The sequence below is a fragment of the Acinonyx jubatus genome, chromosome D4, assembly GCF_027475565.1.
Source record: "Acinonyx jubatus isolate Ajub_Pintada_27869175 chromosome D4, VMU_Ajub_asm_v1.0, whole genome shotgun sequence".
Taxonomy (NCBI): domain Eukaryota; kingdom Metazoa; phylum Chordata; class Mammalia; order Carnivora; family Felidae; genus Acinonyx; species Acinonyx jubatus.
The window spans coordinates 1,425,404-1,447,514 of NC_069391.1; the positions used below are offsets into that span (position 1 = coordinate 1,425,404).

Genomic DNA, 22,111 nt, shown 5'->3' on the forward strand with positions numbered 1-22,111 from the left:
ACAGGCCGGTCTAGCGGGCAAGTGCTAGGACCCCATTTTCTTCTGGGTGTGCCCACGACAGCCTGGGAAAGCTACGGAGAGCAGGAATGGGGCTCGGCGGGAGGATGCTTGCAGGCTCCGTGTTTTAAGGGGGTGGGGGATGTGGGTGGCAGATCACCACCAGCCTGGTGTACTTTCCCTCCGCCCGCAGGCCAGGCTGGGCCCGAGCACGCCGCTGGAGTGACCCTCAGGTGCGCTCCACCTACTCCTGATCCTGCCCTTCATCCCGCGCAGACCTGTACCACCTCCGCAAGGTCGGGCGAAGGGACTGGGGGCGGGTGGCCAGGAGGAGGGTCTGGATAAAGGAGCGTGGCGCACAGACAGGCTCCTACAGTACGTTTGGGGCATTCCCTGGTGAAGGGCTTAAGTTTGTTGGGCATCCAGCTCTGCGTCTGGAGTTCCAGCGCCAGGCGGCCCCGGGTCCTGGTGGGTGGGTTCCCGGGACGCTGGCTGTCCCGTCGGTTCCTTCCCCCTGTGCCGGGGCCGGAAGCTCTGCCTGCTCCGTCCACCAGGGGAAGGTACGCTCCTCCGTTCCCGCGGACTCCTCCTCATCTTCCGAGACGCCCCGCACTCCGAGGGTGGCGCCCCCACCCCCGCTCTGCCCGCAGAAGGCGCAACTGCAGGCGGGCCCAACCCGGCCTGGGCGGCGCCCCGAGGTCCCCCGAGGTCCTCTCAGGGCGCGGGGTCAGAGCGCCGGGGCTGTCTACCCACTGGCCCGGCCGCGCGGCAGCACTGGGCACTCGGCAAGTTCGCCCACTGGCTGCAAACCAACAGCCCCGAATACAGTTAGCAGAGGCGGAAGCAAGCAAGCGGGACTCGGCGATACCGGAGGTCACACGCTCCGGCGAGAAGCAGCGGTCCGGCGCCGCGAACCCCACACGGCGGTGCCCGGTCGCGGGCAGTCCCAAGGGCGGCCGCGCGGGGGCAGCACCCGCCCGCCAGCCCCGTCCCGGCGTGCCCCGCGCTGCGGCCGCGGCCGCGGAGGCGGGACTTCCGGTGCGCGGCGCTCTCGTCGCTCTGCCACTGAAGTGTCGGGGGCGGTGGCGCTGGCGGCGGTGGTGCCGGAGGGTGAGTGTGAGGGTGAGGGCGGCGGGTCCGGAGAGAGGCGGCGGTAGGAGGAGCGGGGCTGGGGCGGGGACAGGCCGCGGGCCGGGGCCCAGGAGAGGCGGTGGGAAGAACGGGGCCGGGGCCCGCGCTGCCCGCGGGGTTGGCGGCCTGATGCCCCGGTAGCCGCTGCCGGCTCTGCAGAGCTGCGTGGCTCTTGGCTGGTTGGGGTTACACACGGTTAGAGTGTACACGGCGCTCCGTGCTGCGGATCGGGCTGAAGCGTGCTCCCGCTTGGTGGCTGCCGTTGTCCGATTTCAGCGGGAATGTTTCTGGGCTTGGTCGTTGGCTCCTAGGTCTGTGCTGTGTTCCTTTGCTCTTTTTTCTGCCGCAGCTTTATTCTCCTAGCTCTCTTTCCAGCTTTCTGTCCCTTTTAGACTTCCCAGACTGGCATCCTGGCATCATTAAGAAAGAAGATTCTGTTCGTTCAATAGGTGCCGTTGTAGGTGCTGGAGAGGGAGCAGGGAACCTCAGGGGACCCTGCCCTCAGGGGGCTTGGTTCCTGCTGCCCCTCCCCCCCCCCCCCCCCCCCCCCGTAGTGCCTACCACCTGCATTTCCTGCACATTTGCCAGATGCTCTCTGGGCGTCTCCTGGCAGGGGAGCAGGCTGCGCAGCTGAGGTCCTGACTGCCTGGGTCTCGTTCTTGTCCTCTGGTGACTTTGCTGCCACAACCTGCTGTTTCTGCACTGGGTGACCAGCTCTCTTGTGGCTTGGCTCTGGGAAGACAGGCCAGGCTCTTGGGCCATGTTGGTGTCCAGGTGTCCATTGCCCTGCCCCCCCCCCCCCCCCCCACCGCTGGTCATAGCCTTAGATCAGAGTGGGCAGGTCACACTCACATGGTTTCCTCACCCGCTAGAACAAACAGCGGGTGTTCATGGGGACACGGGGGGGGGGGGTGTCATATCACAGTCCCAGGGCAGGCTTCTGTCATCCCCTACGGGTGTGTGTCTGCAGACTCTGGGTTTCTGAAATCTCGTGATGCGCTCTGGTGGCAGGTAGGAGTCATGGACGTGGACGCCGAAAGAGAGAAAATAGCAAAGGAGATTGAAGAATTAGAAAGGATCTTGGATCCCAGCTCCTCGAGTATCAGCGTGGAGGTCTCGGAGTCTGGTCTTGCACTGGATTCCGAAGCAGGTGAGCTTTCATAGGCCGTGGCTAGACCGATCCATCTGCCCTCTGGCCCCTGGCAGCCACAGCAGGCTGCGGACCAGCCGTTTCTCGCGCAAGCCGGCCTCTGCCTTTACTCCCCGCGATGGTTTCTCTCCGCCCCTCCTCCACGTGCCATGGACCCGCCGGCTGCGCACGAGTGCCCTTCGGGGGCATCTGTGTCACTCTGTCCCAGGTGGGTGGCCGGCTGCCCTTCCCAGGAATCAGATGGTTCCAGAGCTCAGCTTGTCGGCCACCTCTGTGCCGGACAGCCACCATGCTGGACAGCTGAGAGTCACCCCACAGGCTCCCCTGGGCCCCCAGGCCTGCCCACCTCTCCCCAGCCCCAGGTGCAGCTCTAAGTCTCAGTTTCTCAGAGTTTCTGACCACACTGGGGCCTTTCTCTCACCTACGATCAGGGCCTCTGCACCTGCTCCCCACCTCCCAGTAGCTCCAGCTCCCCCGAACGGGTCTGTTCCTGCAAGGCTTCCCCTCATTGCCCTGGTGGACCCTGTTCTCTGTGTCTTCCCTTCCTGGCTGCCCCTGCCCTTGGCTCAGGGCCTGTCCCGCCTGGTTAGTGGGTGAGAGCCACCAGCCCTCAGGGAGGGAGGGTCCAGGCAATACAGTCTTGTCCTGAGGCCTTTCAGCCCTTCCCTCACCTGTGGCTATCAGGAAACAGCCCTGTGCTGCACCTGCCGGTCGTTTCTTTGGCGGGTATTGCATCCCATCACGTCCCCAACTTGCGTCCCCTGTGCTTGTGTTCCCACAGACTCGCTGCCTGAAGAGGACTCGGACGCTGCTGGCTCCCTGGCCTCGGTAAGTACCGGCCTGAGCTGGTGGAGCCCGCCCAGGCAGTTGCCACCCTGCCAGTGGGCCCAGGAGGGCAGTGCTCTGAGCTCGTCTTGATTTTTCTGCGTGCTCGTCACTGAAGATGACGTATTCCAAAGTATTTGTCACCAAAACGGAAATTGTCCCAAGAAACGACTGTTGTTAATAGTTGGGGATTTACGCCTGCCGACTTTCTGAGCTCTCCGTAACGTGTGTGGGTCAATCTGACGTCACATGCGGAAGGGTCCGATCAGGCGAAGCTGGCCCCTCGTAGCTCCCTCTCTCTGCCTCAGTCCTTGCAGGCACGGTCCTGGGCGGTCACACACGTGGGCCCGCTGTAGACTGAGGCACAGAGGGGAGCTCTCTCTCTGTGGGGGGGGGGAGAGAGAGAGAGAGAGAGATCATGATCTCACAGTTCAGGAGATTGAGCCTGCGGGGGTGGGGGGGGAGAGAGAGAACGAGCGAGCGAGAGAGCTACGAGGGGCCAGCCTCACCTGCTCGGATCCTTCCACACACGACGTCAGGTCGACCCACGCACGTTACGGGGATCTCAGAAAGTCGAGAGGCGTAAATCCCCAACTAGGCCACTCCAGTTTTTGTTGCCACTTCTGGTTTGTTTTAGAATCTCACGTCAACCTGGAGAATTTTTACAATCCGCTTTTTAGTTTTTCACTGAGGCAGGAGGTACAGCTTCGCTTCCTGGTTTCAATGAGCGGTGGTCCCCGTGGCATAGGCTTCCCGTAGTTCCTCACCTGCTGGGCAGCGAGCAGCCTCTTCCCGGTTCTTAGCTTTGCCGGCCCTGTGATGGCCTTCCTCACTCGTGTTCTTGCTCACTGTCCCCTGCCGGGGGCGGAGGCCTGTGGGCCCGTTCTGAACTTCAGGTTCACCAGAAACATTTATCGTGGAAAGCGAAAAGCGCTCACCTCCTCACGCCTTCCCACCTGAGACGTTCCTCCAGATATTGATTTTCTCGTGTCCTTGATTGTGGCCTATGCACACGCTGTACGTGGCCCCAACCCTTGTTGGCCCAGTGATGGGCATGAGCTCAGAGGCTGCTTGTGCTGCCCGGGTCACGGGGGGCAGGTCTGCAGGCCCCCCCGCCTCACCCGTAGTTCCCTACTTGTGATCAGGAAGAGGAGAGGTGGGGAGAGGCCAGCAATGGCGAAGACGACCCCAAGAAGACCCTCCCTGAAGACCCAGAGACCTGCCTGCAGTTGAACATGGTCTACCAGGAGGTCATCCAGGAGAGGCTGGCAGAGGTCAGCCTCCTGCTGGCCCAGAACCGGGAGCAGCAGGTAGGACGGGCCCTCGGCACCCCCGTGGCCAGGCGCCCCAGGACTAGTGCTTCTGGTTACGTCTGCTCCCTGGCTGCCCCGGTCGCCTTCTCCACAAGGGCATCGCTGCTGCCTGGCCCCAGATGGGTTCCCTGTGTCTGTCACAGGAGGAGATCATGTGTGACCTGGCAGGGTCCAAAGGCCCCAAGGTGAAAGGTGGCAAGAGTCTGCCCCCGAATCTGTACATAGGGCACTTCATGAAGCCCTACTTCAAGGACAGGGTCACCGGAGTGGTGAGTAGCCGGGGCTCCACTGTCACCTGTGAGGGAGGGGCAGGCTGTGGGTATTGTCTGTTCCTTCGTGTCCTTCAGGACAGCGTTCTCCGATCTTGCTAAAACCTTTTGGTGTCTAGTGGTGGAAGTCAAGGTCTGTGGCCCTGGAATGTGGTCTCTGGGCCTGGAATGTGGCACGCTGACCCCGGCTCCACGGATAAGCCCCAGAGACGTTTCCTTAAGGAGGGGCACCTTGGGTGGGGCTCATTGGCCGGATCAGAGAGGCCTGGCAGCGAGGGCTGGAGCTGCTGAGCCCGCCCGTGCTGGCCGGGTCATGCTCGCGGCCGCTCAGAGTCCAGCGCGGGGCCCAGGTGTCCACTGCCAAGCCTCACACGTGGCCAGGCTGCTCGAGGAGGCCGAGGGGAAGCGCGGGCCGTGGGGCGAGAGCACTCGGCGTCCGTCCGTGTCGTGACACTGCCCTGTCTGGCAGGGGCCTCCAGCCAACGAAGACACGCGGGAGAAGGCCGCCCAGGGCATCAAGGCTTTCGAGGAGCTCCTGGTGACTAAGTGTAAGCCCCTGCGCCGGGCCCTCAGCGCCACAGCCCTGCCTTTCCACAGGCACCCTCCTCTGGTTCCGTGGGCTCCTTCAGGCCTTGACCGCTGGGACCAGCCACTCAAAGCCCCAGCCTGTCCCATGCGCCATGTGGGGACCACCATCCCCACGGCTCACTGTGTAGTCTCACGTGTCTTATTCCTGAACACACAGCCCCAGGGGCCCTTCCGTGAGCTTGGGCCGGGGTGTCGTGCTCGCTCAACAGCCGGGCTGGGGTACCTGGCCGGCGCTGTGGTCCTGGAACGGTCACGTGCCCACCACTTGGTCGAGGGGAAGTCGGGAAGGCTCTGCTGATGCCGTCGTTTCTTCTCAGGGAAAAACTGGGAGAAGGCCTTGCTCAGAAGGTCAGTGGTGAGCGACCGCCTACAGCGCCTGCTTCAGCCCAAGTTACTGAAGTGAGTGTAAGAATAGCCGCAGGCGCCAGCCTCGCCGGGAGCGCGAGGGGTCCAGGCCGGAGGCTTGGTGACAGGCAGACGCTTGGTGTGGCCGTGTCCCCCTGCTCCCGTAGGAGAGGCGCTGGCCCCTGAAACTTTTCCCCAGGGAGGCAGCCGAGCTCGAGGCCAGGCGTGCAAGAACCGGGAAGGCCAAGTGGCCGCGTCCAGTCAGGCGCAGCTCGGGTAGTTTCTCTGGTCTCGGGCTCAGTTTCCACTTGTGAAAATTGGCACTGCTCACGAGACCCGCTTTTTGTGTGCCGAAGGGGTGATGTCGTGTGAACGGATCGCAGCGCCTGTGGCCGGGCCGGGAGTCTTGGGGGCTGCCCGCAGTCTCGTGGCTCCACGCGTGGGTCAGGACTAGCCTCAATGATGGGTCCTCTCTGCTGGCCTCCAGAAGGGGTTCCTGCAGGCTTTGTCGCCAGGCTGCCCTCGGAGCACGTCCCTGCATGCCTTGCCCAGGGCTGGTGGCTGGGCCGCTGAGCTGGTGGTGGTTATCATCTGCGTCAGCAGACTTGTCACGCTAGTCACTGACGTGACCATGGTGACAGCCCAGAGAGGGGTGTCGCTGGCTGCTTCCTCTGGGCGTGGAGCTCGGACAGCCTTCTGCCTGCAAGGGGCAGGCTCAGAGCCGGGACCAGGCTCCTGTGTGTGCTCCCTGCCACCGGGCCTCATCATGTGGAGCGGTGCACGTGCCCCGGTGCACGGGGAGGCCGAGCTGGCCCCAGAGACACCGCCCCCCTCCCCCGGGACACGGCCCTGATGTGAGTAACCCCGGTGCCTCTGCTCTGCCCCGTAGGCTTGAATACTTGCACCAGAAACGGAGTAGGGTGACCAGTGAGGCAGAGAGGCAGGTCCTGGAGAAGCAGAGCAGAGAGGCGGAGAAGGAGGTCCAGGACATCCGGTGAGCTGGGTCTTCTGGGGAGGGTGTGACCTGGGGAGAGGCGAGGAAGGCCAGGCGTGACCCTGGCGACCTGTTCCTTCCTCCAGGGAGCTCCCAGAGGAGACCTTGCTGGGGAACAGGCTGGACGGCCACGACTGGGAGAAGATCTCCAACGTTAACGTAAGTTGGGGCGGTGCTGAGGCGACAGCGGCCTACGGCCGTCCCGGCAGCCGGGGGCGTGGGTCAGCTCTAGGCGGTCAGGCCTCATCCCTGTGGCCACTAGACCTGCCTTGAAGCCTCCGGTCGGGTGCGTGTCCAGCAGTGTGGGGTGGCCTCACGGGCTCGCCCTGCTGGGGTGACGTGGCTCTTCTGAAATGGGAGGGTGTGAAGGTTCAGGCTTTGCGCTGGGAGCCCAACCCCCACTCTTGGTTGTGCAAGTCCTGGCGACCTGGACGAGGACCCCACTTGTCCCGGGTGCTGAGCCATCACGGCCAGCCATCAGAGGGACGGCCCCCCCGCAGGCTGGCTCTCTCTCTGTCGGTGCAGTTCGAGGGCGGCCGCAGCGCAGAGGAGATCCGGAAGTTCTGGCAGAACTGTGAGCACCCGAGCATCAACAAGCAGGAGTGGAGCGGGCCGGAGGTCGAGCAGCTCAAGGCCATCGCAGCCAAGCATGGCCACCTGCAGTGGCAGAAGATCGCCAAGGAGCTGGGGGTGAGGGCCGGAGGGGCCTCCGAGAGGCTGGGAGGGGCCGGGCGGGTTTGGGGTCTCCGCGGGCTGCGTGGCACATCTCACCCTGGGAGCCATCAGGTTCTTCTTGGTGCCACTTTGGAGGGTGTGGCCCTGGGGGCAGCAGCCCCTCCCCCCTCCCACGGCAGAGTCTCCAGGAGCTTCTAGCTCCTTGGCCCCCATCCCGTCTCTGAGTGCTCACTCGCCCTCCCCCGCCCCTCCAGGCCTGTCTTTGGCTTCCTTCCAGATCCTCCTTCCTTGTCCCCGTCAAGCCCGGGGGTTCGTTCTGATGGGGCTTAAGGGGAACGCTCCTGGTTTCTTCCGGGGTCTCGCGTTGGTTTTCTCGTTTCCAAGGTGAAGGCTAAAGGGCTTCGTTCAGTCTGTCTTTACTCACGAAGGCGTTTAAGGCCTGCTTTTCTGGGAACAGCTTGCTCTGAGCTCTCCTCTTTGTAGGTTTCTAGGACAGGTCTGATTGTGGGCGTTTTTCATCACGTCTTTGGATCTTAGTTTACGTAAGAACGTGCTCTGTCACTCTCTCTGTGGTTCGGTTTCTTGAAATCTTGTATTATTCCCTGGTTTGAGTTTTGCTGGTTCACGACCTGGGAACGTGATCCGTGCAATCTCCGTGGTATAACTTACTGCTTTCGTAGACCAGCACGTGACTGCAGGGAACCACAGTGACGTTAACCAAGGCCGCGCGGAACGTGCGTTTAAGGGTCCTCTGTGTCTTCTCCCGGCTCAACCGCTTCTTTCTCCTTAGCGCTGACGTCCCCTTGTCTGGATAAAGCGTGGTCCGCCCACCTGCTAAAGGGCATCCTGGTCGCTCCAGGGTCCCGCGATTGTGAATGAGGCGGCTGGTAACATCTGTGCGCAGGTGTCTGGGTGGACGTGAGTCTTGCACTCGTTTGGGTCAACACCAAGGAGCAGTCGTGTGCCAAGAGGGTGTTTGGTTCTGTAGGAAGCCACCAAACAGTCCTACGGACTGGCTGCCCCGCGCCGCGTAGCCCTCGCCACGAACGAGAGTCCCGCCACCCCACGTCCTCGCCGGCGTGTGGCCGTGTCAGGGCTCCAGGCTCCAGCCATCCTTGCAGGGGTGCGAGGGTGGCTGCTTTGCTTTTGCGTTTCCCTGACGATAAACGGCGCTTTATTGCTCGTTTGTGTGTCTTCGGCAAAGGGTCTATTGAGGTTTTTGGTGTTTTTTTTTTTTTTTTGTTTGAGAGAAAGAAGGAGCGCGTGAACAAGAGAGCACACGTACACAGGGGAGGGGCAGAGAGAAGGAGAGAGGGTGTACCAAGCAGGCTCCGCACTGTCAGCGCAGAGCCCGATGCAGGGCTCCATCTCGTGAAGTGTGACGGCACGACCCGAGCAGAAATCAAGTCGGACGCTCAAATGACTGAGCCTCCAGGCCCCCCAATGTTTGCTCTGTTTTGTAGTCAGATTGTTTTCTTATTGAGCTTCAAGGACTGTTCTGCGTGTTGAGAGTAATGGTCCTTTATCGGATGGATGTGTTCTGCAGATGTTTTCTCCCGTCTGTGGCTCCTGGTGTCACTTTCCTAGCGTTGTCTAAGCAGGGGTCCTCTGTTTTCACGAGGGTCAGCGGCTGCGTTCTTTCGAGGATCGTGAGAGAATCACGCATGGTGTCGTGTCTAAAAAGGCATCGTCACACCCAGTCCCCGTAGCTGAGCAGACTGCGCGTCTGTCCGTGTGCGTCGCGTCTTCTGTGACTCAGGAGTTTTCTTTAGGAAAAAAGAGGGTTCAGGTAACGTCAATTAGCTCTTGGGAAGCTCCCTCCCCATAAGGAAATGAGTGAGGGGACGGGTCTGAGCAAGCCCGTCGGCGGTATAGACTGGTGGTGTAGTTGCTGAGCCACAGCGTGTGTGGAAGCGGGGGTCCGGTCGCCCCGGAGCCCCCCTGGGAGGGTGCCTCCAGAGACATGGGCGCCACGCCGCGCCCGTCCCCGCACCCCGACATGCATCCAGCCCCCGCTGCCCCGTCGTCTGGGTGGACCACGGAGGCTTCAGAGAGACCAGCCCTTTGGGGGCCCCAGGACTGGGCAGCAGGCAGGCCCCCGGCTCACAGAGCGCGCGCTCTGCGGGGCGGCACCTCCCCCGGATCGTCGTGCTGGCGCCCCCGTGAGCACTCCGGGGCAGCTCTGGTGTCACGTGAGGGAAGCGTCATGGATGTTTCTGGACTCATGCTCTCGCCGTCCGTGTCCCATCTGGTGCTTCGCGGCCGTCTCCCGCCACGGGGACGCCCTGCGCCGTCCCTCCAGGGCTCTGGTGCGAGTGAGCGGGTGGTGGCATTTGCGACCTGTACCCTGGCGGGCCCTCCGCGGGGGCGCTCGCCGGGTAACACCCACTGTGCTTTGCCCCGGCCCCGGAAGACCGGCCGCAGCGCCTTCCAGTGCCTACAGAAGTACCAGCAGCACAACAGGGCTCTGAAGCGCAGGGAGTGGACCCCAGAGGAGGACCACCTGCTCACCCAGCTCGTGCGGGAGATGCGCGTCGGCAGCCACATCCCCTACCGGAGAAGTGAGTCCGCCCGCATGCGCCCCTGCCGCTGGGCGCCCTGGCGCCCCCGGGCCCGAAGCCCCCCGCGTGTGGAGGCAGCTCGGTTCCCGCAGGCACGCGGGGTCGCGCAGTCCCGGGTGCCCACACCGCCCCTCCGTCCCCAGTTGTCTACTACATGGAAGGGAGAGACTCCATGCAGCTCATCTATCGGTGGACCAAGAGCTTGGACCCCAACCTGAAGAAGGGGCTCTGGGCCCCGGAGGAGGATGCGGTGAGTTCCGCTGCCGCGGAGGCCGAGGCTGAGGAGAGCCGTCCTCGGACCTTCCTTCCTCGGGACTGAGCGGAGGGTGCAGGGGTCACGGCTGCCCGCAGACGCATCGCTGGTTTGCCGTCCTTCCCTGCAGAAATTGCTTCGAGCCGTCGCCAAGTACGGGGAGCAGGATTGGTTTAAAATCCGGGAAGAGGTGCCAGGTAGGAGCGATGCCCAGTGCCGAGATCGGTGAGTTGGACCCCGCTGGGTGAGGGGGGGCCTCGCCGGGGCCGCTTCCGGGTGGGCCGGCGGGTGGGCTGCTGGTGGGGGGTGGGCCGGGGGGGTGGTGACCGGTAGGGAAGCAGGATGGGCTGCTGTTTTTCCAAGCGTGAGGTGGCCCCTGGTTGGTAGTGCCTCTGAGCCCGTCGTCCAGGTTCCTCCGCCAGAGCCCTGACGGGCCAGGGCCCTGGAGGCAGCCTCGGCCGCCTCGTGTCAGCTCGGGTGTCCTCATAACGTTTCATCAGAACGTAATCTGTGCAGCGTCCGGCGTCTTCACTCAAAGGGTCCCGTCCTGTGGGTTTTGGTGCATCGACTGAGCGGTGCGGCCCGACACCCGCATCAACCTAGGACATTTGACCCCCCTACAAAGAAACCCTGTGTCCCAACAACAACAAAACGGATGAGGACGGGGCCTCACGCAGACCTTTCTCCAGAGAGGAAATGGAAAGATGCTTGGCGTCACCGGTCATCGGTCGTGGGGGAGATAACAGGTCACGGCAGCAGCGAGAGACCACTTCACATGTGGCGGGACGATTGTCTTAGGACAGTTCTGGAAAAGAGGAGGTGCCGACACGCGTGTGGAGAAAGCACGGCCCTCGTGTGTCCGCGGAGCACAGCGTGGTGCAGGCGCCGTGGAAGACAGTGGAGTGTCCTCAGGAAATGGAGCGAGTGCTTGTGTCGTCCTGAGAGCAGGGCCCCAAACGGGCACACGTACACTCGTGTCCACAGCCACGCCGGTCGGTCACTGGCCACGGGGCGGAAACAGCCGATGTCCGGTGGGAAGAACAGGGAAGCCACAGGTGTGGTTCTAAAATCGGATGGACGTCACGATGTCATTCAGCTGTAAAACAAACGAAATCCAGGGGCGCCCGGCTGGCTGGGACGGTGCCGTGTGGACTCTCCATCTTGGGGTCGTGAGTTTGAGCCCCCGTTGAGGGTGGAGATTCCTTCACAAGATAAACAGACGCAGTTTTGACACGGCAGCGCGGATGACCTCGGAGACGTGAACGTGTGTGCGGAAGTACGCGTGCGGACGGACAGTCGCTGCTCTCAGTGCGCGCCCAGGAGCGGGGTTTTCGGTCACGCGGTGACTTTTTCCTTGGCGGCGGCAGTCGTGGGGCCGCGGTGTCTGCACGCCCTCGCCGGCTCCTGTGCGTCTTCCGGATTGCAGGCGGCTCAGTGGGTGTGCCGTGGCATCTCGGGTGGTTTCACCTTGCATCTCCTGGACGGCCCGCGATGCGGGGCGTCTGCGTGCTAACCGGCTGTTTGCGGATCCTGTCTGCAGGAATATCCACTCGTGTCGTAAAGCTTGTTTATTTTGAGAGAGCGGGAAAGCCTGGGCGGGGGAGGGGCAGAGAGAGGGGGAGACAGAGCAGCCCAAGCAGGATCCATCCTGTCGGCGTGGAGCCCGATGCGGGACTGGAACCCACGAACTGTGAGGTCGTGACCTGAGCCGGTCAGGCAGTCAACCAGCTGAGCGGCCCAGGCGCCCCTCATTGGCCCCTTCGAGAACTGGAGCTGTGTTTGTGGCGTTGGCTTGTTAGCGTTCTGGCCAGGGGTCCCTTAGCGGACACGACGCTTGCCTGGCAAATTCTCGCTGCCGGCGTGTGGGTTGTGTTGTCACTTTCTCCATGGCGTCCCGTGAGTCGCCTTGAAAGCTTTTACTTTTGATGACGCCCAGCGTCTTAGCTAGCCTAGGGGATGAGACCCGCTGACGGTCAGGACGGTCAGAGGGAGCCTGCTACCTCAGGGTCAACAAGGCACCTTTCCCTTGCTAATTAGCTCCCTCTGGGCAACTTCACCCGGCAGGGATCTCTGGCCCTGTTGACCTGTTTGCCTAACTTGGTCCTTGCTTCCTGTGAAAGCAGCTTTCTGCTGTGGCACTAAGTTGGGGCTTGTCCCCAAGCTGAATATTGAATCTCGTTTACCTCATATACTTTTGTATGGGGGCCTGGGTCCCGCCCTCCCCATATCTATTTACCTAATGCTGTTCACCTTCCCTTGGACATTTTCGTCCTGAGAGCCCCTCTTCCTGTGCCTTTGTCCTACACTGGGAACTTTGTCCCACTTTGCCTCATCTCCTTTACCGAAACTTGGGTGCAAACATCCTGTGGCTTTCTAGTTTCTCACACCTTGTTAACCCGTCCTGCAGGCTCAGGGAACTCCGAAGCTTATTCCCCCGCAGTCTAGTTTACAGTTTTCGTTTCGTTTGTCACCGAGCTTCTGGTGCTGGGACAGCGCGGGACAGCGCAGGAGGGCGTTTTGGCGCCTGACGCTGCCTGTGTCCCTGCTGCTCTCAGGTACCTCAGAAGGCTGCACTTCGGCCTGAAGAAGGGGCGATGGAGCACAAAAGAGGAGGAGAAGTTGATGGAACTGATAGAAAAGTACGGCGTCGGTGAGTCCTTGGCCCGTTTGCTCCCCGGGTCTCTGCTGCCCCCGGGTCCTCAGCCGGCAGCGGCGGCTTTTCCTTCTCACAGACCGATGCACAGTCAGCGTCGAGTCGAGAGCGCCACGGGCACCAGGGGGAGAGCTGTGCCGCCGGCCGCGCGCCCCTGCCCCGTCCTCTCTGGGCCCGTTTCTAGGGCGGCTTTTGAAAGTTGCATCGTTCGGCACGATGTAACCGCATTGGCTGTTTTGTGCCGTTTTGTCGTCCGTGGCGAATGTTTTCTGCCTTTACGCGTCCCCGTGGCTTTCGACGACCGTGTCGTGTGTCCCGAGTGACGACACACGAGTCTCCCAGCCCGCCATCCGCTGGCGGACAGCTGTCTCCCGTCTCGGCTGCGGCCGGAAAGAGCTGAGGGTTCAGTAGCCGCGTCCTCACTCCTGTTGGCAGCGTCTCCTTAGGAAAAGTCCCAGACGCGGTGGTGCTGAGTGCGGGTGCGTGCCGAAACCTGACCTCCGTCCCACAGGGTCACGCTGTCCGTGAAAGCAGGGCACCTGTGCCCTCCCACCAGCCCCGTCCGGAAGGAAAGAAGAGACGGTTTTAAATGTCGGGTTTGAAGCCTGAGCGTGGCGGACACGCGAGGGCCGTTTTTACATGAGCGTGGACGGCTTTTTCTCTCCGGGACGTGCATTCTCTAGAATTTTGTTAAAGGGCTGATTGTCCTTGGAGAACCGGACGCCCTGCGTGTCGTTGAGCTGCTCAGATGTGGGGCGCGGTGTGCAGGTGACCGGGAGACCCCGTACTGACGGAATACGACGCAGGTCCTCTGTGGGAGACAGCGCGTCTCCTGGAAGGGCGCTTTTCAAGCTGGTAGACGCGTCGTCAAGCATCGCGTGAAACGGCTTCTGTGTCGTTTTGCCTCCGTAGGTCACTGGGCAAAGATAGCTTCGGAGCTACCCCATCGGACGGGCTCCCAGTGTCTGAGCAAGTGGAAAATCATGGTCAGGGTAAGGCTCGCCCAAAAGTCGGTCCGAAGGCCGTATCACTAGGGGAGCCGGCATCCCGCGGGGGGGGTGGGGGGTGCGTGGTGGCGGGGAGAGGAGGGACGTCTGGTTTCTGGCCCTGGCACGTGTCTTCTTCCTGGAGGCCAAGGGCACGGAGACCTGGGCTGGTCGGCAGCCGCCGCCGCCTCAGAGCCGTGCGGGTGCCGTGCTCTCGGCACACCGTGTCCAAGCCTGCCCGTGGTCTCTCGCCAAAGGGTTGGCTCGCGTGCCCGTTGTCCCCGGTCCGTGAGCCCCGGGTCGCCAAGGCCTCCAAGTAGCCCTTTCCCCCCAGAAGAAGCAGAGTCGGGGGAGGAGGCGGCGGCGGCGGCCCCTTCGCAGCGTGCGCTGGAGCTCCAGCAGCGAGGACGGCAGCGATGGGGACAGCAGCAGCAGCAGCAGCAGCAGGGACAGTGAGGAGTCGGAGCCAGAGGAAACCCCAGAGGCCCGGGCGGGGGGCCAGGTGCTGCCCTCAGCACAGCACGCCGTGCCAGACATGGACCTGTGGGTGCCTGCCAGGCAGAGCGCCGGCGGGCCGTGCGCGGGGGGCGCCTGGGGCCGGCCGGGACGCCCTGCTGCCTCCCCCAGCCCTCCCAGGGGCACCAGTGGGGCGGAGGCTGGCCCAGCAGCTTGGCCCGCGGCCTCGGCTCCCGCACAGGAGGCAGGCCGGGCGCACGCCCCATCGGGGACCCGCAGCTCCAGTGCGAGCGCCGTCGGCTGCCCGGGCTCAGCGGATGCTCCCCCCTCGGGCTCAGAGGCGCCGGCGGACGAGGTAGGCCACAGACCCCAGCGCACCCTGGATCGGATGCTCTCCTACTTGGGGGTCACGAGGCTGGTGCTGGGCTTGCGTCCGCTGTGTTCCTGGGCGTTTGGGAGCAACACCCTGTCCTCGCTCAATAGAACGTTCGTTCCCAACCTGTTTCGGGGGGACTGTGTTCAGGCCGGCAGCCGTCTTTATCAAGACCACCGGCTGTCTCCATTTCCCTGCCGGTTTCCTTTAAAAGCCGTGCATGCGCTGTCGAGGGCGCTCCGTGGGGAGGCAGCAAGAAGGCGGGGTGCCCTCCCAGCTCTTGTAAGTCCAGAGGTCCCTGACGGGTCCCCTTGCCGGGTCACGTGCACACCTGCCCGGTCGACATTAGAGGTGTCAGGGCCCCGGCTGCGGGCAGAGTTGCGGTCAGGATCAAACAGGTCGGTCTGTGCTGGGAGAGGTTGGAGGCTGCGCTCTGGCCCCTGAGGGACAGCAGGCAGGGCTCGCGGCAGCCCCCGTGCCGCGTGGCTTCCCTCCCGCGTCTGTAACCGCAGGCTGCTGCCCGTGGGGTTGATGGGCATTTGGTGCCCTCAGCTCAGGGAGCTGGCTGCAGGGAGCGGGGACTCTGTCAGCACTGGGTGCAGCCAAGCCGGGCAGGCGTGTCGGTGCCAGCCTTAGGGACCTGCCTGAGGCCGCCTCACTCCAGGGCGTCCCACCACCCCACCGTGGCTCTGGGCCCCTGCAGGCCGTGAGCCAGGACCGCACGTGTCCAGCTCGCGTCGTCTTCTTGCCAGAGCGGGAGTCGTCTGCTCAGGGTGCCCCTGGAGACCGTGCTGCAGGTGCTGAGGACCAACACGGCCCACCGGTGCCGGACCCTGGTAGGGCTGGCCCACGGCCCCCGCTGCCCCTGCCCCTCGGTCTGGGCCCCCTGCCCCTCCAGAACAGGGAAGGGCCGGGAACCCCAGATGCCTTTCTTCCTCACACAGAAGAAACTGAGGCAGCCAGGCCTGCTCGGCCCATCCGTGGGGGCCGGCCCCAGTGACTGCGCCGTAGCCGGGCCCTGCGTCCGGCAGCTGTGGCACAGGACGATCGGGAACAGGCAGCGATGGCGGGGACACTCCCTGCAGAGGAGGCTCCTTGAGCGCCAGCTCCTGACGGCTGTGAGCCCGTGGGTGGGCGACATCGTCCTGCCCTGCACTCCCCGAAGGCCTGCCGCGGCACACACCCGAGGTACTGCCCTGGGGCCCCTTCGAGAGCCTCCTTCGAGGCTGGGGCCCCTTCGAGAGCCTCCTGTGGGGTCCGGGGTTGCGGAGACACAGGGCAATGAGGGGTGACCCTGCTGGGGGCGGTGCGTGGTGCACAGGAGGGGACCTACGTGCCCCCCTCAGAGGGCTGCTTGCGTTTTGTCTCTGACCTGATTGGCACCCAGGGGATGGTTTTGGAAGCGACCAGCCATTCAGGCCTTAGCAAGGGTCTCCTCAGACCTCAGAAGCTGGTCGTTCTCCAGGGGCGGGGTGCTCGGCTCGGGAGGGCCAATCAGGCTCAGCCCGCCCTCTGGTCCCCGCCCTTCCTTGTGGCTGAGAGCGGCGGCAGAGGGACGTGGGGTCCTGGGGGGCCTCAAGGAGAGGGGCCTCGGTAGCCAGAGCCACTTTGTCTCCTCAGCCGATGGCATCAGGAAGCAGCTTCAGGACGCCCACCTGGCCAGCACCCCGGTGTTCACCCTCTTTATCCAGGTGAGCCCCTCGCATAGAGCTTTCTTAGCTCGTGCTCTGTTTTCATCGGGCGAAGTTGTGAAGTTTGTGGATTTGCTTCTTAAAGTCCGGCTTCCTGAACTTGACCCTTGGAAAGGGTTTTTCGTGGCCTGCAGCTTTCAGCAGGCAAGTCAGCGTGGAAGAGGCGGCCACGATACAGTGCCGCCCCACCCCCAGGAAGGGACGGAGGTGCTGGGAGCCCCAGGGTGTAAATGGAGGCGCGAGGAGCAGAGACCTGGACGTGGCGGGAGCGTGGCACTGAGGCAGCCGGGGCGCCTGGGCCCGAGTGAGGGGGTCGCAGCCTCGTGGGGCCGTGCCTGGCTCTGGAGCTGCCCTACGTTCGTCACGGGCACCCTTGTCATCTCGGTTCTCGTTGGGGAAAGGAGACAGGCTCTCGTCACGTGTATGTCACGCACGTGTCCCACGTGTCCCTCAGCTGTTCCAGATTGACACTGCTGGCTGCATGGAGGTCGTTCGAGAGAGGAAGGCCCAGCCCCCTGCCCTGCTGCAGACTGGCACCCGGGACCCAGTGCCTGGGCTCCTACCGGTGGAAGTAGGGGTGAGCACTGGACGCGGGCTCAGCTGGCTTTTGCCACCCGTCCCTCCCCTCTGTGAGGCGGCAGGGCTGGTGCCCGGGGGATGGGCAGCACTCGTCAGCCAGGGAGTAAGTGACACCGGTCCTTCCCGGGACGGAAGGCCTTCCCGGGTGGCCTAGAGGCTAGGCCAGCGCCTGGGGGCAGCCTTGCTCGCCCTTGGCCCCCTCGCTCAGGGGTCTCTCCTAGAAGGCGTCTGCCCACCTGCCCGGAGCCCTGGGGGAACTTCACTTCAAGTCCGGCCGGGGGGGGGGGGGGGGGGGCAGAGCCAGACCCGGCACCCAGGCCTGCCTGCTTCCCGTGCACAATGTGCTCCCTCTGCCACACCGCCCCACTCCTGCAAGGGGGTCTCTGAGCCCTTTGGCATGTGTTGCTCTGGGTATTGCCCTGCTGGGGTAGGATGCCAGGCGTGGGGTCTGTCCGGGAGCGGTCGTGTCCCTGAGCCCAGTCACAACTGGAGGGAGTGACAGAATGACCACATCAGCCCTGTGGTGCTCCGTCGCAGCCCTGGAACCCTTCTGCCCGGATGGCCAGGCTCCTGTCTCCCTCAAACCCCGACGTGATGAACTCACTCAAGGTGCCCTGGGGACTTCTCTGAGGTGCTCGCCTTTCTTTTTCAGATGCCTTCAAGTACCCGGAACGCTACAGGTACCGTCTGTCTCTGCCCCTGTCTTGCTATTGTGTCCAGTGGGAAAGGGGCAAACCTGTTGTAGGCGTTGAATGTCGGGCTCTGAGCAGCACAGCTGTGGCTCCGTTGACGGGTCTTGTCTGAACGCCACAGCAGGGACGAGAGCGTGGCTGGCGGGAGGCGGCAGAGACAGCCCCTGGGCTCCTACCCCCCCCCCTGCCCCCAGTGCACCAGCCACCCTGGGGCTTCCCCAGTGCAGACCCAGGAGGTGTGGGGGCTCCTCCAGCCCCGGGCATCCGGCAGGGACCTCTGCTGCTGGCCGCTACCCGTCTCCCCACGCCAGCAGCACCGCGCGAAGGTCCGGTGTCCTGGGAGACTGTGAGAGGCGGGCAGGGGTGCCTGACGGTCCTTGTTTTGAGGACAAGGCACGGTGCTGTCCCGTACTTGATGGGCTGCCCCGCACCTAGCACCCCGGCCACGGCAGGAGCTCGGACGCCACAGCTCCTGCTCCACACTCCCGGCAGCAGCCTGCCCTCCGCGAGGGCCCTCCTGACGGGAGGGCTATTTTGTCCCGCGTGCATGGCACTCGTCAGCACGCGTTCTGTCTGCCCTGCAGGCCACAGCTTCCGGAGCGCGCCAGCCCGAGAAGCTGTGAAGCAGAGCGCCAGCCTCAAAGGGAGCAGGGGGCTGCAGCCCTGCCATGCCGAGTCCGGTCCGCAGGTGCCCCCACCAGCTCCGTGTGGTCCCCGGCCCAAGCCCAAGACTGTCTCCGAGCTGCTCCGGGAGAAGCGGCTGCGGGAGGCCCGGGCCAGGAAGGCCGCCCCGGGCGCTGTGGTCCTCCCACCCCAGCTGCTGCTCTCCTCCCCACTGATTCTCCAGCCCCGTCTCCCGGTGGCCCCCCACGGCCCCTCGGCTTCGGGCCTGGCTGTCACAGCCTCGGTGCTCTCCCGGCCTAGCGCCCCTGCCGCGACAGAGCCGTGCACTTCCGGTTCTCGGGCCTCAGCCGAGGACGGAAGGCCCTCCCCCCTGCCAGTCTTGGCCGGCGCCCTGGCCTCCACAGAGGCTGCCCCTGCTGCCTCCATGGTGCCAGTTCTGGGCCCCAGCCAGGTCCCCGTGAACTGCCATCGAGGTGGCCCGGGACAGTCTCAGGCCCCTGCCACCACCCAGAAGCAGGGCTTGCCAGAGGCACCACCCTTTCTCCCTGCAGTCCCCAGCCCCTCTCAGCTGCCCGTCCAGCCCATCTGCCCGACGCCAGCTGTGGGCACACACGAGAGGGGGCCACAGGTGGTGGCCAGCACCCCTCTGCCGGTCACCTGGGTGCTCACAGCCCAGGGGCTCCTCCCCGTGCCCACCGTGGTGGGCCTTCCTGGGCCAGCAGGGACCTCTGACTCCAAGGGACTGTCCGTGGCTCTGTCGTCCTCCCTGCCTGGGACACAGATAGGCCAGGGTCCCGGGCTCCCCGGGTCGACCCACCCCTGGCAGACCCCCACCAGCCGGGACACAGACTCAGACCCTCCCTCCGAGACAGACCCGCCGGGCCTTCCGATGCCCCACCGGTCTCAAGGTTCCACGGAGGTGGACAGAGACGGGGCCCACGGCCCGGCGGGGGGCTCCTTCCCTGGAGAGGCTCAAGTGGCCGGGGACACAGCCGTGTCTGGGGCACCCTCCCAAGCCGCGCTCCTGGCTGACCACCCTGAAGCAAAGTCCCCCAGGCCCGGCCAGCCGCCTCTTCGAGGTGGCACCGGCCCTGGGAGTGGCCCAGGAGGGACAGCAGGGTCCGCCTTGAGACCAGAGAGACTCGGGAAGCCTCTGGGCCTGGAGAGGCCACCCCCACCCCGGCCTGGGCCTGAGAGGGGTGCCCTGGACTTGGACCTCGTGTCTCAGGAGGGTGAGGCGGTCGTGCGGGAATGGCTGAGGGGACGGCGTGGGGTGAGCGTGCCCCCGCTGGGGGGAGGGCTGCCTTACCAGCCCCCCGCCCTGTGCAGCCTGCGGGCCCTGTCTGCACTCTTGCTCCAGAAGGCGGCCTTGGAGCGCAGAGCCGCCTCCCTCGTGCCGGGGGGCGCCGGAGCCCTGCACGCCTCGCTGGGACAGGTACGGAGGTGGCTCCGGGACAGCCCGGCCTACCTGCTGCTCAAGGCGCGGTTCCTGGCGGCCTTCACCCTCCCCGCGCTCCTGGCCACCCTGTCCCCCGATGGCGTTCCCACCACCCTGTCCGTAGCCACGAGGGCTGACCCCGAGAGCGAGGACGACCTGGGCCTGGAGGAGTCGGAGCTCACTGATGGCTGCTCCACGACCGGTCCTCGGGCAGGGCCGGCGGCCGCCACCCCCATTCAGGTAGGTGGCCGTGGGCACGTAGCACCCACCCAGCCTCCCCGTGGCCGCTGTGGGTGCCCAGCCCACCCAGAACAGCGTGGGCAGGAGTGGGTGGGAGCCGTGGCCGACTGGTTGCTGAGGAGGAAGCTGGCTCTGGGCTCCGTCTGTGCGGACGTGGCCTCCCTTGAGGCCAGTGTGGAAAACGGGAGGGGAAGGAACCTCTCCACTCACGAAACCCCTTGGCCACCCCTGGGGCCGCTGGCCTGGTCACACAGCCCTGCCGGAGGGCTGAGCAGACGGGCTCAGGCTCCACGCACCGCGCACACCCACACGCGGACTCCTGCTGGCAGCCCTGCATGTCCGGGACCCCGAGGTCCTTCTCGCGGTCTGCTCTGGCGGCCTCGGCCTCAGAAGAGTCTTCCGAGCTGTGGAGGCAAAACCCCTTTTCCTGTTGCCTGACAAGAAGCCCGGTCTAAACACGCAGAGAGGTGTCTCCGCATCTTCTGTGGCAGAGCAGGAGAGCCGGGCCGCCTCGTTTGGTGCCGGATCAGGAATATTGTGGGGTCCCTGCAGGTCGCGGGCCTCCCCAGCTGGAGCTCGCCTTTGCGCCGTCCAGACAGTGGGAGGCAGGGCTTGTGACTGGGGGCCGTGCGGGGAAGGACTCCTCGTTCCCCCGTCCTGCTTGCCGGCTCTCCAGGGCCGCTACCATGACACAGGGCTGGCTCTGTGGCATCGCTGGGAGGTTGGAGACGCCAAGGGGTGCGGGGTGGGAAGCCAGAGCCCCCATGTGGCCCCTGCACGTGGCCATGTCCCCAGGCCCAGCCTGTAGTGTCTCACCGTCTGCAGGGACCGGTCTGGGGAGCTGCCTGTCCCTGGCGTCCAGTGTCAGGACCCAGCTTCTGCCCTGGCATACCCCTTGCTGCTGTCGCTTTCCCTGCCTGTCCTGGCTGGGGGTCACTCTTGCCCCCATCTGCTTGGGTTTTGTTTCAGGGAGCCCCAGACCCTGGGGAGAGCTCTGCCTCTTGCTGCCTAGACAGTTCTGACAACCTGGATGTGCTCAGAACCCGGCATGCCCGGAAGAGGAGGCGGCTGGTGTGAGCAGCAGGGTAAGCGCGTGGGGGTGGGGTGGGGTACGGGCAGCCCTGCACCCTGGAAGAGACAGGCCTTCCCCGCGGCTCTGCTCTGGGCGGGTGGAGCCAACGGCTTTCCAAAGGCAGGAAGGCTGGCCCTTAGGAGCTCACCTCCCAAGTGTGACGATGTTAGGTAAGTTTGGGGGGTGGGTGTGTTCAGGCATCTGGCGGCAGACCCAGGGTCGTAGAGGCCATCTTGGCAGGGGGCCATCTAATTCCCCTCCCCTGGCGACACCCCTCTCCCACTGGGTTCCACATGCTGGGCTCTGGTGCTTCCTTCTTGCCAGCTCACATGTGCCTCTGGGCCTTTGCACTGCTCTCCTTTCTGTATGTAAGCTTTGTTCCCTTCCTCCAATAGCGTCTGTTTAGTGGAGATGCCCTCCCTGCCTGTTGTCCTGGTGTCCCCACATTCATGTGTCTTGATGGCACAGCCTGCTACATCTGATGTGGCCTATGCACGTATCTGCATAGCCTTACGAGCCCATAAGGCTAGTAATGTGATTTTTGCGGGTGGGTCCCGAGTGCCCAGACGGCAGGTACCAAGTAGGCCCTTGGCACAGCTTAGTTGGGTTCGTGATGTGAACGCGTGATATGGGGGAGGATGTCCGGGTCAGCAAATCCCCAGAGGTAGGAGGAGCTGGGGAGGTAGGAGCCAGCTCCTCTGAGCACAGTGGGGGCTGTGCCCTGAGGTTCTGGGTCCTGGGGCAGGGCCTTCGGGTGCACAGAGGGGGTGCTGGCGGGGGCTGTCCCAGCCGAAGCCCACCCAGGCTCCAGGGCCTGCCCGCAGCATGCGCCCCCACCCCCACCCCCACCCCAGGGGACCGCAGGTGGGCGGCCGGCCTCGTTCTGCTGTGCCCTCAAGGGAGGCGATGCTGTCACTTCCCCGTCCTACAGTGCCATCCCCGGGGTCTGGCTGCGGTCAGGGCATCCCCCCGATCAGGGCATTTTTGTGTTCCAGGAGGTGGGAGCCGTGCCGGACCCTGGTGAGCCCACCTGCCTGGAGAGCCCACCGCTGACCCTACGGGAGAGAGCAGCCAGAAGCAGCTGGAGGTTGGGGAAGGCTCTGCCAGCCGTGACCGTGAGGCCCCCGGGGGCTTGGCTGGTCCTGAACCACAGATCGGGATGTTTGAAGGAATAAAGTGAATGGCCTATTTTTTTATTAAAAACCA

General features: G+C 64.3%; 1 protein-coding gene across 8 annotated transcripts; it reads left to right on the forward strand.

The window, feature by feature from the left end:
- The first annotated feature begins 984 nt into the window (after positions 1-984).
- SNAPC4 (small nuclear RNA activating complex polypeptide 4) lies at positions 985-22,111 on the forward strand. Of its 8 annotated transcripts, none has more exons than XR_008290825.1 (23): positions 1,090-1,107; positions 2,099-2,278; positions 3,060-3,106; positions 4,249-4,413; positions 4,560-4,685; positions 5,155-5,233; positions 5,591-5,672; positions 6,508-6,612; positions 6,699-6,771; positions 7,138-7,302; positions 9,701-9,848; positions 9,992-10,098; positions 10,232-10,326; positions 12,657-12,751; positions 13,667-13,746; positions 14,075-14,551; positions 15,322-15,757; positions 16,190-16,260; positions 16,715-16,825; positions 17,492-17,519; positions 18,116-19,387; positions 19,516-19,833; positions 20,803-20,918. XR_008290825.1 is itself a non-coding variant. In XM_053204364.1 (23 exons), the coding sequence occupies exons 2-22, from the start codon at positions 2,149-2,151 to the stop codon at positions 20,908-20,910; spliced, it is 4,446 nt and encodes a 1,481-aa protein (XP_053060339.1). In that variant the 5' UTR covers positions 1,090-1,107; positions 2,099-2,148; the 3' UTR covers positions 20,911-20,918; positions 21,901-22,111. The 8 variants fall into 8 exon arrangements, 2 of the variants coding, with proteins under 2 accessions (XP_053060339.1, XP_053060340.1); XM_053204364.1 differs by adding an exon at positions 21,901-22,111 and having other exon boundaries at positions 18,116-19,833; XR_008290823.1 differs by adding an exon at positions 21,901-22,111 and having other exon boundaries at positions 985-1,107; positions 2,140-2,278; positions 18,116-20,918.

Excerpts from the sequence above, each read along its gene's own strand:
- SNAPC4 (XM_053204364.1), top strand. The coding sequence starts at position 2,149 with ATGGACGTGGACGCCGAAAGAGAGAAAATAGCAAAGGAGATTGAAGAA. Across the intron at positions 6,613-6,698 it reads AAGGAGGTCCAGGACATCCG|GGAGCTCCCAGAGGAGACCT; the intron begins GTGAGCTGGGTC and ends TCCTTCCTCCAG. Across the intron at positions 10,327-12,656 it reads GATGCCCAGTGCCGAGATCG|GTACCTCAGAAGGCTGCACT; the intron begins GTGAGTTGGACC and ends TGCTGCTCTCAG.